Source organism: Geotrypetes seraphini, chromosome 5 (genome assembly GCF_902459505.1).
Source record: "Geotrypetes seraphini chromosome 5, aGeoSer1.1, whole genome shotgun sequence".
Taxonomy (NCBI): Eukaryota; Metazoa; Chordata; class Amphibia; order Gymnophiona; family Dermophiidae; genus Geotrypetes; species Geotrypetes seraphini.
The window spans coordinates 145,788,043-145,801,189 of NC_047088.1; the positions used below are offsets into that span (position 1 = coordinate 145,788,043).

Genomic DNA, 13,147 nt, shown 5'->3' on the forward strand with positions numbered 1-13,147 from the left:
CGTTTCAATCTGGACGCAGGGGAGAAACATCGGCCCAAAACCACAGCCATGGCACTGAACTTCTGAAAAGGGAATTACGAAGGGATGAGACTCATGGTAGGGAAGAAGATTAAAAAGAGGATAAGCACTGTAAAAACGCTAGAGTACGCTTGGTCCCTTTTTAAGGACACAGTCACCGAGGCACATAATCTATATATACCGCGTATCAACAAGGGATCAAAGAGGAAAAAGAATAAAGAACTGGCGTGGCTTACTATAGAGGTGAAGGAAGCGATCAGAGACAAGAAAACTTTGTTTAAGGAATCGAAAAGGTCAAAAACGGATGAAAACTGGAACAAGCACAAAGAACATCAATGCAGGTGCCACAAGGCAGTAAAAAGGGCCAAAAGAAACTACAAGGAAAAAATAGCCAAGGAGGCGAAGAACTTCAAGCTGTTCTTTCGATATATAAAGGGGAAACGACCCGCGAAGGAAACGGTGGTACTGTTGCATGACCACTGAATAAAGGGAGTGCTAAAGGAAGACAAAGCAATCACCGACAAACTGAACACATTTTTTTGCATCTGTATTTACCGAAGATTTACACAGCATACCGGAACCCATCAGGCTATATGTTGGAAGCGAAAACGGAAAACTGACAGGGTTAACGGTCAGTCTAGAAGAGGTATGCAGACAGATTGATAAGCTTAAGAGTGCTAAATCCACGGGACCGGATAGTATCCATCTGAGGGTCATCAAGGAACTGAAAGGGACTATAGCTGAGCTGCTTCAGCTAATAGCAAATCTGTCGATCAAATCGGGAAAGATTCCAGAGGACTGGAAGGTGGCGAATGTTTCGCCGATCTTCAAAAAAGGTTCGAGGGGAACTACAGACCGGTGAGTCTGACCTCGGTACTGGGAAAGATGGTAGAGGCGCTGATAAAGGACCGCATCATTGATCACCTTGAAGGACACAGTCTGATGGGGACCAGCCAGCACGGTTTCAGCAAAGGCAGATCTTGTTTGACAAACTTGCTGCATTTCTTTGAGGGAATAAACAAGCAGATAGACAAGGGCGACCCAGTCGACATTGTATATCTGGATTTTCAGAAGGCGATTGACACGGTTCCGCATGAATGACTACTTCAGAAAATTGTGAGCCATGGAATCGAGGTTGAAATACTCACGTGGATTAAAAACTGGCTGGAGCATAGGAAGCAGAGAGTGGGGGTAAATGGACAATACTCAGACTGGAAGAGCGTCACCAGTGGGTGCTGCAGGGCTTGGTGCTTGGATCTATGCTTTTCAACATCTTTATAAATGATCTGGACATAGGTACGACGAGTGAGGTGATTAAATTTGCAAATGATACAAAGTTATTCAGAGTAGTGAAGACACAGGGGGATTGCGAAGATCTACAAAGTGACATAATCAAGCTCAAGAAATGGGCATCGACATGGCAAATGAGGTTCAACATGGATAATTGCAAAGTGATGCATGTCGGTAACAAAAATCTCATGCACGAATACAGGATGTCTGGGGCGGTATTTGGAGAGACCTCCCAGGAAAGAGACTTGGGAGTTCTGATCGACAAGTCGATGAAGCCGTCTGCATAATGCGCTGCGGCGACAAAAAGGGCGAACAGAATGCTAGGAATGATAAAGAAGGAGATTACGAACAGATCGGAGAAGGTTATCATGCCGCTGTACCGGGCCATGGTGCGACCTCACCTGGAGTACTACATCCAGCACTAGTCGCCGTACATGAAGAAGGACATGAAGAAGGGTCCAGAGAAGATTGACTAAAATGGTTAAGGGGTTGGAGGAGTTGCCGTACAGTGAGAGATTGGAGAAACTGGGCCTCTTCTCCCTTGAAAAGAGGAGACTGAAAGGAGACATGATCAAAACATTCAAAATACTGAAGGGAATAGACTTAGTAGATAAAGACAGATTGTTCACACTCTCCAAGGTAGGGAGAATGAGAGGGCACCCTCTAATGTTGAAAGGGGATAGATTCCGTACAAACATAAGGAAGAAGTTCTTCAACCAGAGATTGGTGGAAAGCTGGAATGCTCTTCCAGAGTCTGTTGTAGGGGAAAACACCCTCCAGGGTTTCAAGACTAAGTTGGACAAGTTCCTGCTAAACTGGGATGTACGCAGGTGAGGCTGGATTCATTTAGCACACTGGTCTTTGACCTGGGGGCCGCCGCATGAGCGGACTGCTGGGCAGGATGGACCACTGGTCTGACCCAGAAATGTCAATTCTTATGTTCTTAAGGCACAGTGGTGGAACAGCTACAGGGGAAGATAATGAGATCTCCAAGGCTAAATCATCCCCTTCTCCTCGAGTAGGGGATAGTGCCGTCCTCACTCCGGACACCTCCACAGGATTCGGAGTGGTTGCAAACTCCTAAATTGACCTCTGCATTGCAGAGTAACTTTTCAGCATCGAGGGATCCATTCAAACTATCCCCTTTTGTTTAGTGTGCGGCATATCTGCAAACAGAAGAAAACTTTGCTAGGTCAGTTCAGGAGCGCAAGCAACAAGCTGTCATAAGAATTGCCGCTGCTAAGTCAGGCCAGTAGTCTAGCATTCCCAGCAGTCCGCTCACGCGCAGGCCCTCTGGTCAAAGACCAGCGTCCTGAGACTAGTCCTACCAGTGCACATTCTTGTTCAGCAGGAACTTGTCTAACTTTTTATTGAATCCCTTGAGGGTGTTTTCCCCTATGACAGATTCTGGAAGAGCATTACAGTTTTCTACAACTCTCTGGGTGAAGAAGAACTTCCTTACGTTTGTACAGAATCTATCCCCTTTCAACTTTAGAAAGTGCCCTCTCGTTCTCCCTACTTTGGAGAGGGTGAACAATCTGTCCTTATCTACTAAGTCTATCCCCTTCAGTACCTTGAATGTTTTGATCATGTCCCCTCTCAGTCTCCTCTGTTCGAGGGAGAGGAGGCCCAGTTTCTCTAATCTTTTGCTGTATGGAAGCTCCTCTAACCCCTTAACCATCTTAGTCACTTCTTCTCTGGACCCTTTCAAGTAGTACCATGTCCTTCTTCACGTACGGTGACCAGTGCTGTACGCAGTACTCCAGATGAGTGTGCACCATGGCTCAGTACAGCGACATGATAACCTTCTCCAATCTGTTTGTGATCCCTTCTTTATCATTCCTAGCATTCTGTTTGCCCTTTTTGCCGCCGCAGCACATTGTGCAGATGGCTTCATCAACTTGTCGATCAGAATTCCCAAGTCTCTTACTGTAGCGTTGTTTATTGCTGATCTCCCTGCAGCTCTTCTCAAGAAATTAGATCTATTCAATTGCCCTCACACATCTACCATGCTGATCACGTCTCACCACTCCTTGTCCAACACCATCGGCTCCATGTAACCTATCATATCTAGCACAAGGTCCTTACATTGACTGATATGGTTCTGTACTTGGGGATTCCTTTGTATCTTTCATTTGCCCTTCTGGTGCTTGCTCTGCTTTCAAATACCATCTTACTACACCCCCTGTGTTTTACTTTCAGCTAGAATTTATTTTACAATGTGTGCCCCCCCCCCCCCCTTTTCTCTGGAACTCCCTATCTTCCCATGTCAGTTCTTAACAATCCTATCCTAGATTCCAGACAGCTCTCAAAGCCCATCTTTTCACCCTGGCCTTCCTGGGGAGGTTGTAGCAGAGGAAGGTTGGTGGCTAAGCATATTTGTTGTTTTGGCAGTATTTATCTCCCTTCCTCCTGTCTTGTTATCGGTTTGTGGTTTCTTTCTCTTTTCTGTGGCAATTTTTATTTTTATTGTAAACTGCTTTAATTTTATCTTGAAGGGCAGTATATCAATCCTCAATAAACAAACATATAGTTAGGAGAGAACATACCTCACCTTCTCTCTACCTTACCTCCTTCCTATCCTCCTCTTTCCCTCTCTATATTTTACTTTTCCTCTCACAGCTCCAAGTTCCCTTTCTGCCCACTAATCTCTTCTACCTCCTTCTCCACCCACTTTCTATTTGCGGCCATTTCATCACATGACGTTTCAGTGTGGCTGCGATGAAACAGTTGCGCTGAATCGCCCCTTCCGATGACAGTGATTGAGGAAGAGGTGCCGGATTGTGGACAGGGAGGAGAAGGGGATCAAGGAGGAGAGGGAATAATTGTTGGGGGTGTGGAAGGCATCACCCCCCAAACACTGATTTGGGGTACCAGTACCATTCACAACACTACTAAGTAAGGGAATTTTTTAAGTACCTTCTTACTTCTCATTTATAATCTTAATGTATATTTTCTTCAAACCGCTTAGAACCTAACGGATGTAGCGGTATATAAGAAATAAATTACATTACATTACTAACTGGGTATGTGAGGGCAGGCACCACCAATATGTAGAAGATGGGGAGTGCCAAAAGCAGCTTCCTCCGCGTGCACCGCATGTACCTTCTCCCTGGCCATTCCCACTCCAGCGAGCCAGTCAGATCAGCTTGATGCACCCACAGCAGGTGATCTTCTGTTTTGGTCATTTCATCATGGCCAGTTTAGCATGAGAAAACAGCCACGCTGAACTGGCCACAATGAATCATCTTAGACCCCTTTCTATTCCATTTATGCTCTTTCTTAACTCCATTTGTTCTCTTTCACTTTCATCTGTCCTCTCACTTGCCCCTTCTTGATTCTATCCACTCCCTCTCACTTTCACTGTCTATTCTCTTTCTTTAAAAAAAATAAATAAATAAATATATAAATATATATATATATATATATATATATATATATATATATATATATATATATATATATATATATTATACACCACTGTGCTATACTTTTATGGCAGTATATCCAGTTTTATAATAAGTTTGTCAGGTATTTTGCTTGAACGTTCTTAAAAATAGTGGGCTGAGGGCATTCAGAAAAGCCAATTGGGTAGCCAAGTGAGTGACTGCTTGGCTGTACAAGCAGCTTTTTAATGGTATCTGGGTGCCCCAATACATAACTAGTATCAGCATGCCTAACATTTATGTACTTGTAGTTACAGCCACAATGTGTATGTAAATTATATAAACTGTTTAGTTTTAAACAGTATATATATATATATATATATGTGTATATATATATATATATATAATCTAATCCTTAGGTTTGTATACCGCATCATCTCCACGTTCGTAGAGCTTGACGCGGTTTACAGTAGGAGAAATAGGAAGGAACTACAACAGAGGGTTAGAGGTAGAAGTGTGAAGAAAATTTAGAGGACTTGAGATGCCAAGACATAAGAGTTTCCTTGATTCCTAAGTTGGAGGGAGACTTACATTTTTTGAGAAAAGCCAGGATTTCAGATGTTTGCGGAAAACTTGGAGAGAGCTCAAGTTCCAAAGAGGGGAGGTAAGGTTGTTCCAGAGCTCAGTGATTTTGAAGTGGAGAGAGGTCCCTAGCTTTCCTGTGTGAGAAATGCCTTTTAGCGAGGGGAAGGATAGTTTTAATTTGTGGGAGGATCTGGTGGTATTAGGGTTTGAGGAATTCCAAGAAAGAGGGATAAAGGGAGGGAGGATACCATATAGGATTTTGAAAGTTAAACAGGTGCATTTATAGTGGACCCTGGCGATTATCGGAAACCAGTGGAGCTTGGCCAGGAGCAGGGAGATGCAGCAGGGACACATATACATCTCTCGTAGAGAATATTATAAGTTACAAGTGGAAGGCCCACCCATGTTTATGCCCTCTCTTGTATTTAAGTTAGACATGCTCCACCAGCACTTTCACAAGTAAGTGTTCACTTACCGTCATACGTACTAGAATACTATACATCAGTGTATGGAAGTGTGCGCACCTAGTTTACAGAATTGCCATTAAGTTGACTGGATTTTCAGGCAAAAAGGTTTTTTTGTTTTTACTTAAATTTATTTTTTAATGTGACTCCTGTAATTAAGTGTGCCTAAGGAAGCATGTCTTATTAATGAAGGTACCACTTCACACCTTATTACCAAAGACTACATTGGTTACCAGTCGAGGCCGGAGTCAGATTTAAGTTTGGTTGTATATGCTATAAAGTCTTACATGGTTTAGCACCGGATTATCTTGTGGATCACTTTTATTTATTAATGCATAATGCCAAAGAAGTAATTGTAATTAGTTTGTTTTTCCAGGTCGTTTACACAAGAGCTATTTTTAACAACTCCTATATTTTTAGGCAGTTTCTTGTGATAAAGAATTTATAAATCTGTTAGTTAGCTCTGTCTCTTACCAGCAGTTCAGAAAATTATTGAAAACCTAATTAAGAAATTTTTGTAATTTCTAGGTTATTTGTTTTTATTGACACGGTTTTCAATTTTCTTTTGTAAACTGCATAGAACTCCTAAGGTAATGCGGTATATAAATACATTTTTTAAAAATGTTATGTTGCCCTTTATCTCTGCACAATACAGTAGAAAGGTAAAGTGCATCTGAAGTTGGCTTGCTCTTGGAAGAGAGATGGCCAGGGTGGAGCGACAGGCAATCTAGTTTAGAAGTAGAGATGGATTTGAAGGGAAGATGTCTTTCTTTAGCCTATTTTCTGCTTTCTAGAATCAGATGGTGATCAAGGGAAGGAATTTTAGGCTGTGTGGAAAATGGATAGTCAAATAACTGAACAAGGCTTAAGGGTGAAGGGAAAATAAAGGAAAAAGTGAGCCTTAGGGTCTTATTGCCTTCTGGCTCTGAAGAGAAAGTGACAAAATATATAGGCAGTGGTTTGCTTGGGAGATATTTGGTCTAATTTAGTTTTCTGTAACATACCAAAAATCAAGCTGATTTTTGGACGTGACACTTTGCTTATTTATACTATGCTATAAAACACATAGCAGTTGTAAAACTAAGACTCAAGCAAAGCATCCCTTTGGGCCATCTGTTCATTTTATCACATATTCCTCCCAAGAAATAATCATTTTTTAAATTAAATTGACTTTGGCTCAGTATTAACAAAATGGAACACAAAATCTTCAGTCAGTTGAGCAGGTTACATATTTACTTCAGCTGAACAGGGTGATTTTTAAAAGGATTACATAACAACAAGATTCAAGTCAATGAAAACAGTGATTACAATAAGTAGTGATTAGCCACTATATTCATTGTATAAAGCTATAACAGTTCTATAAGGGGTCATTACAATTGCTCAAGACTACTAAAGACACGGAATACCTACCAAACAATTTGCTCGGACACATGAGCCACTATTTTAGAAATGTATCTATATGTAAATAATGACATTTGTACATGTATAATGCAATCACGTATAAACACCAATCTCAAAAATCCACTATTTACATACACAGCTTCACACCACAGATATTTTAAGGGCAAAACGTATGAATTTCCCATTTTAAAAAAGAATACACGTATATGGGGCACATTTTCCAATTTAGGTTTTTCACCAGCTCAAAGACATCTACTTTAAAAAGTACTCATTTTGACCAGGCCCTTATGTGGAGGGATTAAGAGAATCACTTCCTCCTCTGAAATAAAATCAAACTATAACTGTGGACCTCATGACTCAAATGACAAACCTTACACGTGTAGATTTGCAAAATGTGACAGCTACACATGAAAATGATGCCACTTATCTAATTCTGAAATCACCATTTCCATGTATAGCTGCCTGTGAGCATATATATATATATATATAAAACTGCTACTTACTCCTGCTGGTATATTGGAAAGGTTTTAATATCAGCAGAAATCAGTAAGTCCTAATCTAGACATCTCACTTCTGATATCTATGATCTGTTGTTCACTGCCAAGAATAAATAAATATTTAAAATCAGCCTTTACATCTATACTTGGTGGCATCAAGGTAGGGGTACCAGCACCTCTCCTCCTATCTGCACCCCCTCCCCCCCGCTCCTCCTCTGCCTTCCACTGTACTTTCACTTCTCCATCACGAGCAACAATGCTTCCCACATTGGCATCAGTGCTCTGATGTCACTTCCAAATCCCGCACCTAGGAAGTGACATCAAATGGCAAACCAACACTGACACGGGCTTGCTGCTCATGGAGAAGATAAAAAGGTATGGGGAATGAGAAGGGGCAGGCGCAGGGCAGGGGAGGCGGTGTAAGATGGTGGGGGAGGGGCACCACCGCCCCGGGCACCTCTCACCATCGCTATGCCACTGTCTATACTTATAGTAAATGCGAGCATTAAATGTATAGAGAAAAAACTAAAATAGCACTGACTTTTTTATGTGAACCTGTCAAAACTGACTTGCAAAAATATTTATTGGAAGGCAGCAGGCTTTAGTACTTCTTGCTGAGTCTTGCAGAATGTTGAAGCAAGACAACACTTCTACCTAAGCACTTTGGCCAGACTGGGGAGGTGGAGGTATAAAAAGGGGAGCAGGTTTGAGTAGTGCAAACAGAAGGTTCCCTGGAAGTGGTGTGTTTCATAGTTGCAAAAAGACCCCTCCAAAAAAAAAAACAACAACAAAAAAAAAAAAAACAGCTGCTTGGTTATATGTGATTGCTGGGCATCTCTGAGAATCATGAATGTGAAAGGCGGCAGAAAGGAAAATAAGTGAGAAGCAACTGTCAGTCTATCTCCTTTAGCAGAGTGAGCTTCAGAGCCTACCAAGCTGCTGGACCGCTTCCATGGAGCACAACTACAGGGGACCCTGTCCTCCAACACTGCCTATGAGGAGCAGAAGGAAAGGAGAGAGACAAGAGATGCTGGAGGAGGAGAACTGTGCCCAAAATAAAGAAAGCCCTATCCTCCAGAATTCCCTCTGGAAGTGAAGGAGTCTGGGACTGGTTTTCCTAAGTGTTGAACTAAGTTTTCTCTTTAATAAAATGCTGAATTATGTTTAGCTGCAGACCTAACTTATCTCATGTTCTAGCCTGCCTGCACTGGGTGTTTTAGCTTGGGCATTCTAGCTTCTTATGGCTATCTCAGCATAAACGACATGTAACAGAAAGACTGCAGGGCTTAGATATGTGACCTGCTAGTGACCTGCTAGTGTGAGCTTAGGACCAATGATTGTTAAGAAAAGTAACATGTGAAAAGTTTTTTTCTAGAATTCAGTTGTATAGCCAGAAGAATGTATAAATATCTCTGTAACTTCCTGTTTTCAGGACTTCTGAAGCCAGCTTGGGGCTCAGGGGTCCGCATATGCTGATTAAACATCTGTGCTTTCTTCAAGTCTCTAAGTTTTGTGGCTGCCCAAAGTGACCTTTCAGAAGGATTCACCAATATCTTGAGACTGTAAAGGGGAATAAGGAAGTAGATTAAACAGGAAATGCATTCTCTCCTTTGTGTAACTTAATTGAAATATAGAAGAGATTATACATAATTTTTGTAAATGCTGCACTGTTGCCAGCATGAAGCACTCTAGAGGAATATTTGGCCCTTTACTCCAAACTCCTAAGAAACACCAAGGAATAACAGCCAAACACACAAGTTAAAGTTAAAACATAAAAACCTTAATGGAAGAACCAGGCCGCATTGTTCCTTGCTCAACCAAGTCAGGTGGTGTCAGAGGAAGAAAACAAAAGACAGGTATAAGATGTAGAGGAGGAGAATCAACTGTGACCATTGTAGCTTCCCCAATATATCAGAAGCCAAGGACAAGCCTCAATGACAAGACAAACGCACACAATGAGGAGTTGTGAGGACAAGATGTCAGAAGTTCAGCCAAGGGTGTATAGTTTAAAAAATCATTTTATTGGAGAATATGCCACAATAGTTCAAAGACTTGACACTGGCAGTACGTGCCTTTATCAAGAGTCTGTCTTGAATGTAGGCACCATGAACACACACACTGGGGTCAAAGAGTTAAAAAGTCTGGTGAAAGCAAGGTAGAAACTAGTGTCTGCAGAAAAAACTGGAGACTACAGTTCTATGAAGCGACCACCTATTCCCTGATGTTCCTTCCCATCTCCTCATACCTCTTCTTATTTTTGATGTAATTAATCTTCTTCTCTAACCCTATCCCCTTCTGTATCATTTATGTCAAATGTTATCATCATAACCTTATTCCCTCTACCCCTTTTCATTTTTTAAATTTTATGTTTTATATTATTTTAGCATTGTAAATCAACCAGATACTTGTTGATGGCCGGTATAACAAATATGAATAAACTTGGAAACTATGACACACTGATGCTCTCCCCCTATGAAAGGGTTACACATATGCATGTTGGGATAACCATTCTTGGATGGATGATACCCTTATCTAATGATATGGTGAGGATATGTGTTCTTCAGCATTTTTTCAGCTAATTCAGTCAGCTCAAGCTAGAGGGCAGTTACTGAACTAGGAATATTATGAATGGACTCTTCATTGGCTGTCACTTGTAGTGGTACTTGCTTGCGTATTGCTGATGAGTTGCACCTCACTCTCTATTGTTAATAAAGCTTTGGCCTAGTTGTTCATCAAACAAAACAAACAGTCACTGAGTTTATTGGGAGAGGATTGAGGGGAGTGTCCTAGCTAAATTTGTTAAGACCTTGTTGATAGCATTGCAATTCTACATTAAATAAATATTAGATGCTATGCAAAATGTGGGCTAAAATATAGTGATGCAAATGTTCTGGAGTTTGCTTCTGAACACAAATGAGGCTGGAAAAATGCAGATATGCATCATTGAACTCAAGAGATAATTTTAAGCCATTTACAGTTGAATTGATCTTGACAGAAAAGTTCAAGGTACACTACACATTTTTAAATGTTTAACCGTCAGGTCTATATTTGAAAGGTTAATTACTGATGAGGAAAAAGCTAAAAACTGTCAGACAACTAGTGCTGTTTTGACTTTGCCATATCTTGTTTGCAAGTAAGTTTACATTGGGGAGAATAGATGTCTATTATGACCCTAGGAGCTCTCAGGGGGCATAATGAAAAAGTAGTACAGACAGTTATACCGTGTTTTACATCAGAACATTTCAAAAGAGAAAGTCTTTGCAGTCATCAAACATTATCGAGATCTTAAACTAATGTATTCTAGTGCAAAACAGGCTGCTTTATTCTTTTTCACTATGCAGAGATTCCTATGAAAGAATACATAAATTTACCAGATAAAAGCATGTACAAGTTTGTTTCTTTTTCCCGTTACTTATTATAGCATTATGCTGATCTAATAATGTTTTTTAAAAGCATTAGGATCTAAACAAAAAACAAAACTTTTACCTGCCACTCAGGGAGGAATAAAAAGGCACTACATGGATCCCCAAAGGTTCACCATCCCCAGAAATCTCTACTGTTCTTGTAATTTTGCTGGGAAAGAGAGAAAAAAGGGTGAATGAGAATAGCCAAAACAGATAAAATAACCATAGTAAGCATAATAAGTAAATATATTATAGGATACAAGAAATAAGAAACTGCAGAAATGTTCATCATTAAAATTATTTTTAATCATTAAAGAAACATTCATCTTGCTTCATTAAAGGTTGAAGTTTTACAAAAAATAAAGCATGGCATTGTCAAGTCAAATCAAACAATAGAATAATTTGAAACAACTTTTCTATTTTTTATTGGTGGTTTATAATTTTATCAGCAATGTGAAATTAAGCATAAGTATGCTTTATCCATTATATGCTTTGTATAGTTTAGTGTTTCTCAATCCTCTCCTTGAAGAACACCAAGCCAGTTAGTTTTTCAGTTTTACCAATATGAATAAGCATGAGATAAATTTACATATAACTAGCCTTATATACATGCTCATTTATCTCTTGTATACTGATCGTGATAATCCTGAAAATCCAATTGGCTATGTCCTGTTGGAGAATGGAGAATGGGTGGTCCAAAGAACTCACAGTCCACCGCCAGAATAGGGTTCAGAAGCATTGGTACAGTGGATCTCCTCAATAAGAAGCAAGCCACGTCAGTCACCAATATTCTATGAAGGCTTGAGAAGGGCAACTAAAATGATAAAGGAGGCAACTACCCCTAAGAGGAAAGGCTAAGGAGGATAGGAACCTTCGGTTTGAAGAAGAGAGGGAAAATATAATAGAGGTCTATAAAATCATGAGTGGAGTGGAAAAAGTAGACATGAATTGCTTGTTTACTGTTACCAAAACACAAGGACTATGTGGCATACAATGAAGTTACTAAGTAGTATGTTTAGAACATGGGTCTCAAAGTCCCTCCTTGAAGGCCACAATCCAGTCAGGTTTTCAGGATTTACCCAATAAATATGCATGAGATCTATGTGCATGCACTGTTTTCAATGCATATTCATTGAGGAAATCCTGAAAACCCGACTGGATTGCGGCCCTCAAGGAGGGACTTTGAGATCCCTGGTTTAGAACAAATTAGAAAAAATATTTATTCACTCAACATGTAAACTCTCTCTCTGGAATTTGTTGCCAGAGAATGAGGTAAAAAAACTGTTGGGATAGAAGTGTTTAAAAATGTTTTGGACAAATTTCTAAAATAAAAATCCATAAATAATTATTCAAGTGGACTTAGGAAAATCCACTGTTTATTCCTTGAAAAAGCATCATGAAAAGCAGTTACTTACCATAACAGGTGTTATCCGGGGACAGCAGGCAGATATTTTCACATGTGGATATCATCATCCACAGAGCTCAGTATCGACAGTGCTAAAGTGTACTGTCACTTTAAGCTTTAGCGAAGCTTCAAGACTGCTCACCCCACACACATGTGAGTGCTTTCCCGCCCAGTCGGCTTGTGTCTCCTTAGTTCCATAATCAAGCTAAGAGGTGGGAGGGGTTTGAGAATATCTACCTCCTGTCTTCAGATAACACCTGTTATGACAAGCAACTGTACTTTTTTCCTAGGACAAGCCGGCAGAATATTTAACAAATGGGACTCCCTAGCTTAACTGAAAAGGGATGGAGGGAGAGTTGGCCTTCAAGTAGAAAATAAATTTTGAAGCACTACCTGGCCAAACTGACCATCTCATCTGGAATAGGTTTCCAGACAGTAGTGAGATGTAAATGTTACATTGCATTACATCAGTGACTTCTATTCTGCCAATACCTTGCAGTTTTAGGCAGATTACAAAAGAAGATAACTGGACATTTCCAGGAAAATTACAAATTAGGGTGCTGTTTACATGGTTGAGACTTTGATGGAAAATTTACAAGAGTGGGGATAGTCATGGAGATGTGTTATGAATTCTTAATACATTTTTTGAATACCAGGGCTTTGATTTCTTTTCAAAATTATTTGAAGTCGATCATTG

General features: G+C 40.3%; 1 protein-coding gene across 4 annotated transcripts in view; it reads right to left on the reverse strand.

Annotated features, from left to right (window-relative positions):
* Positions 1–13,147, reverse strand: part of PARD3B (par-3 family cell polarity regulator beta) — a 1,834,390-nt gene that overhangs the window by 1,044,045 nt on the left and 777,198 nt on the right. For all 4 annotated transcript variants that reach the window (XM_033945029.1, XM_033945028.1, XM_033945030.1 and 1 more), the window contains one exon: positions 11,128–11,214. In XM_033945029.1, the coding sequence (XP_033800920.1) occupies positions 11,128–11,214 (87 nt within the window). The remainder of the gene's footprint in view (positions 1–11,127; positions 11,215–13,147) is intronic.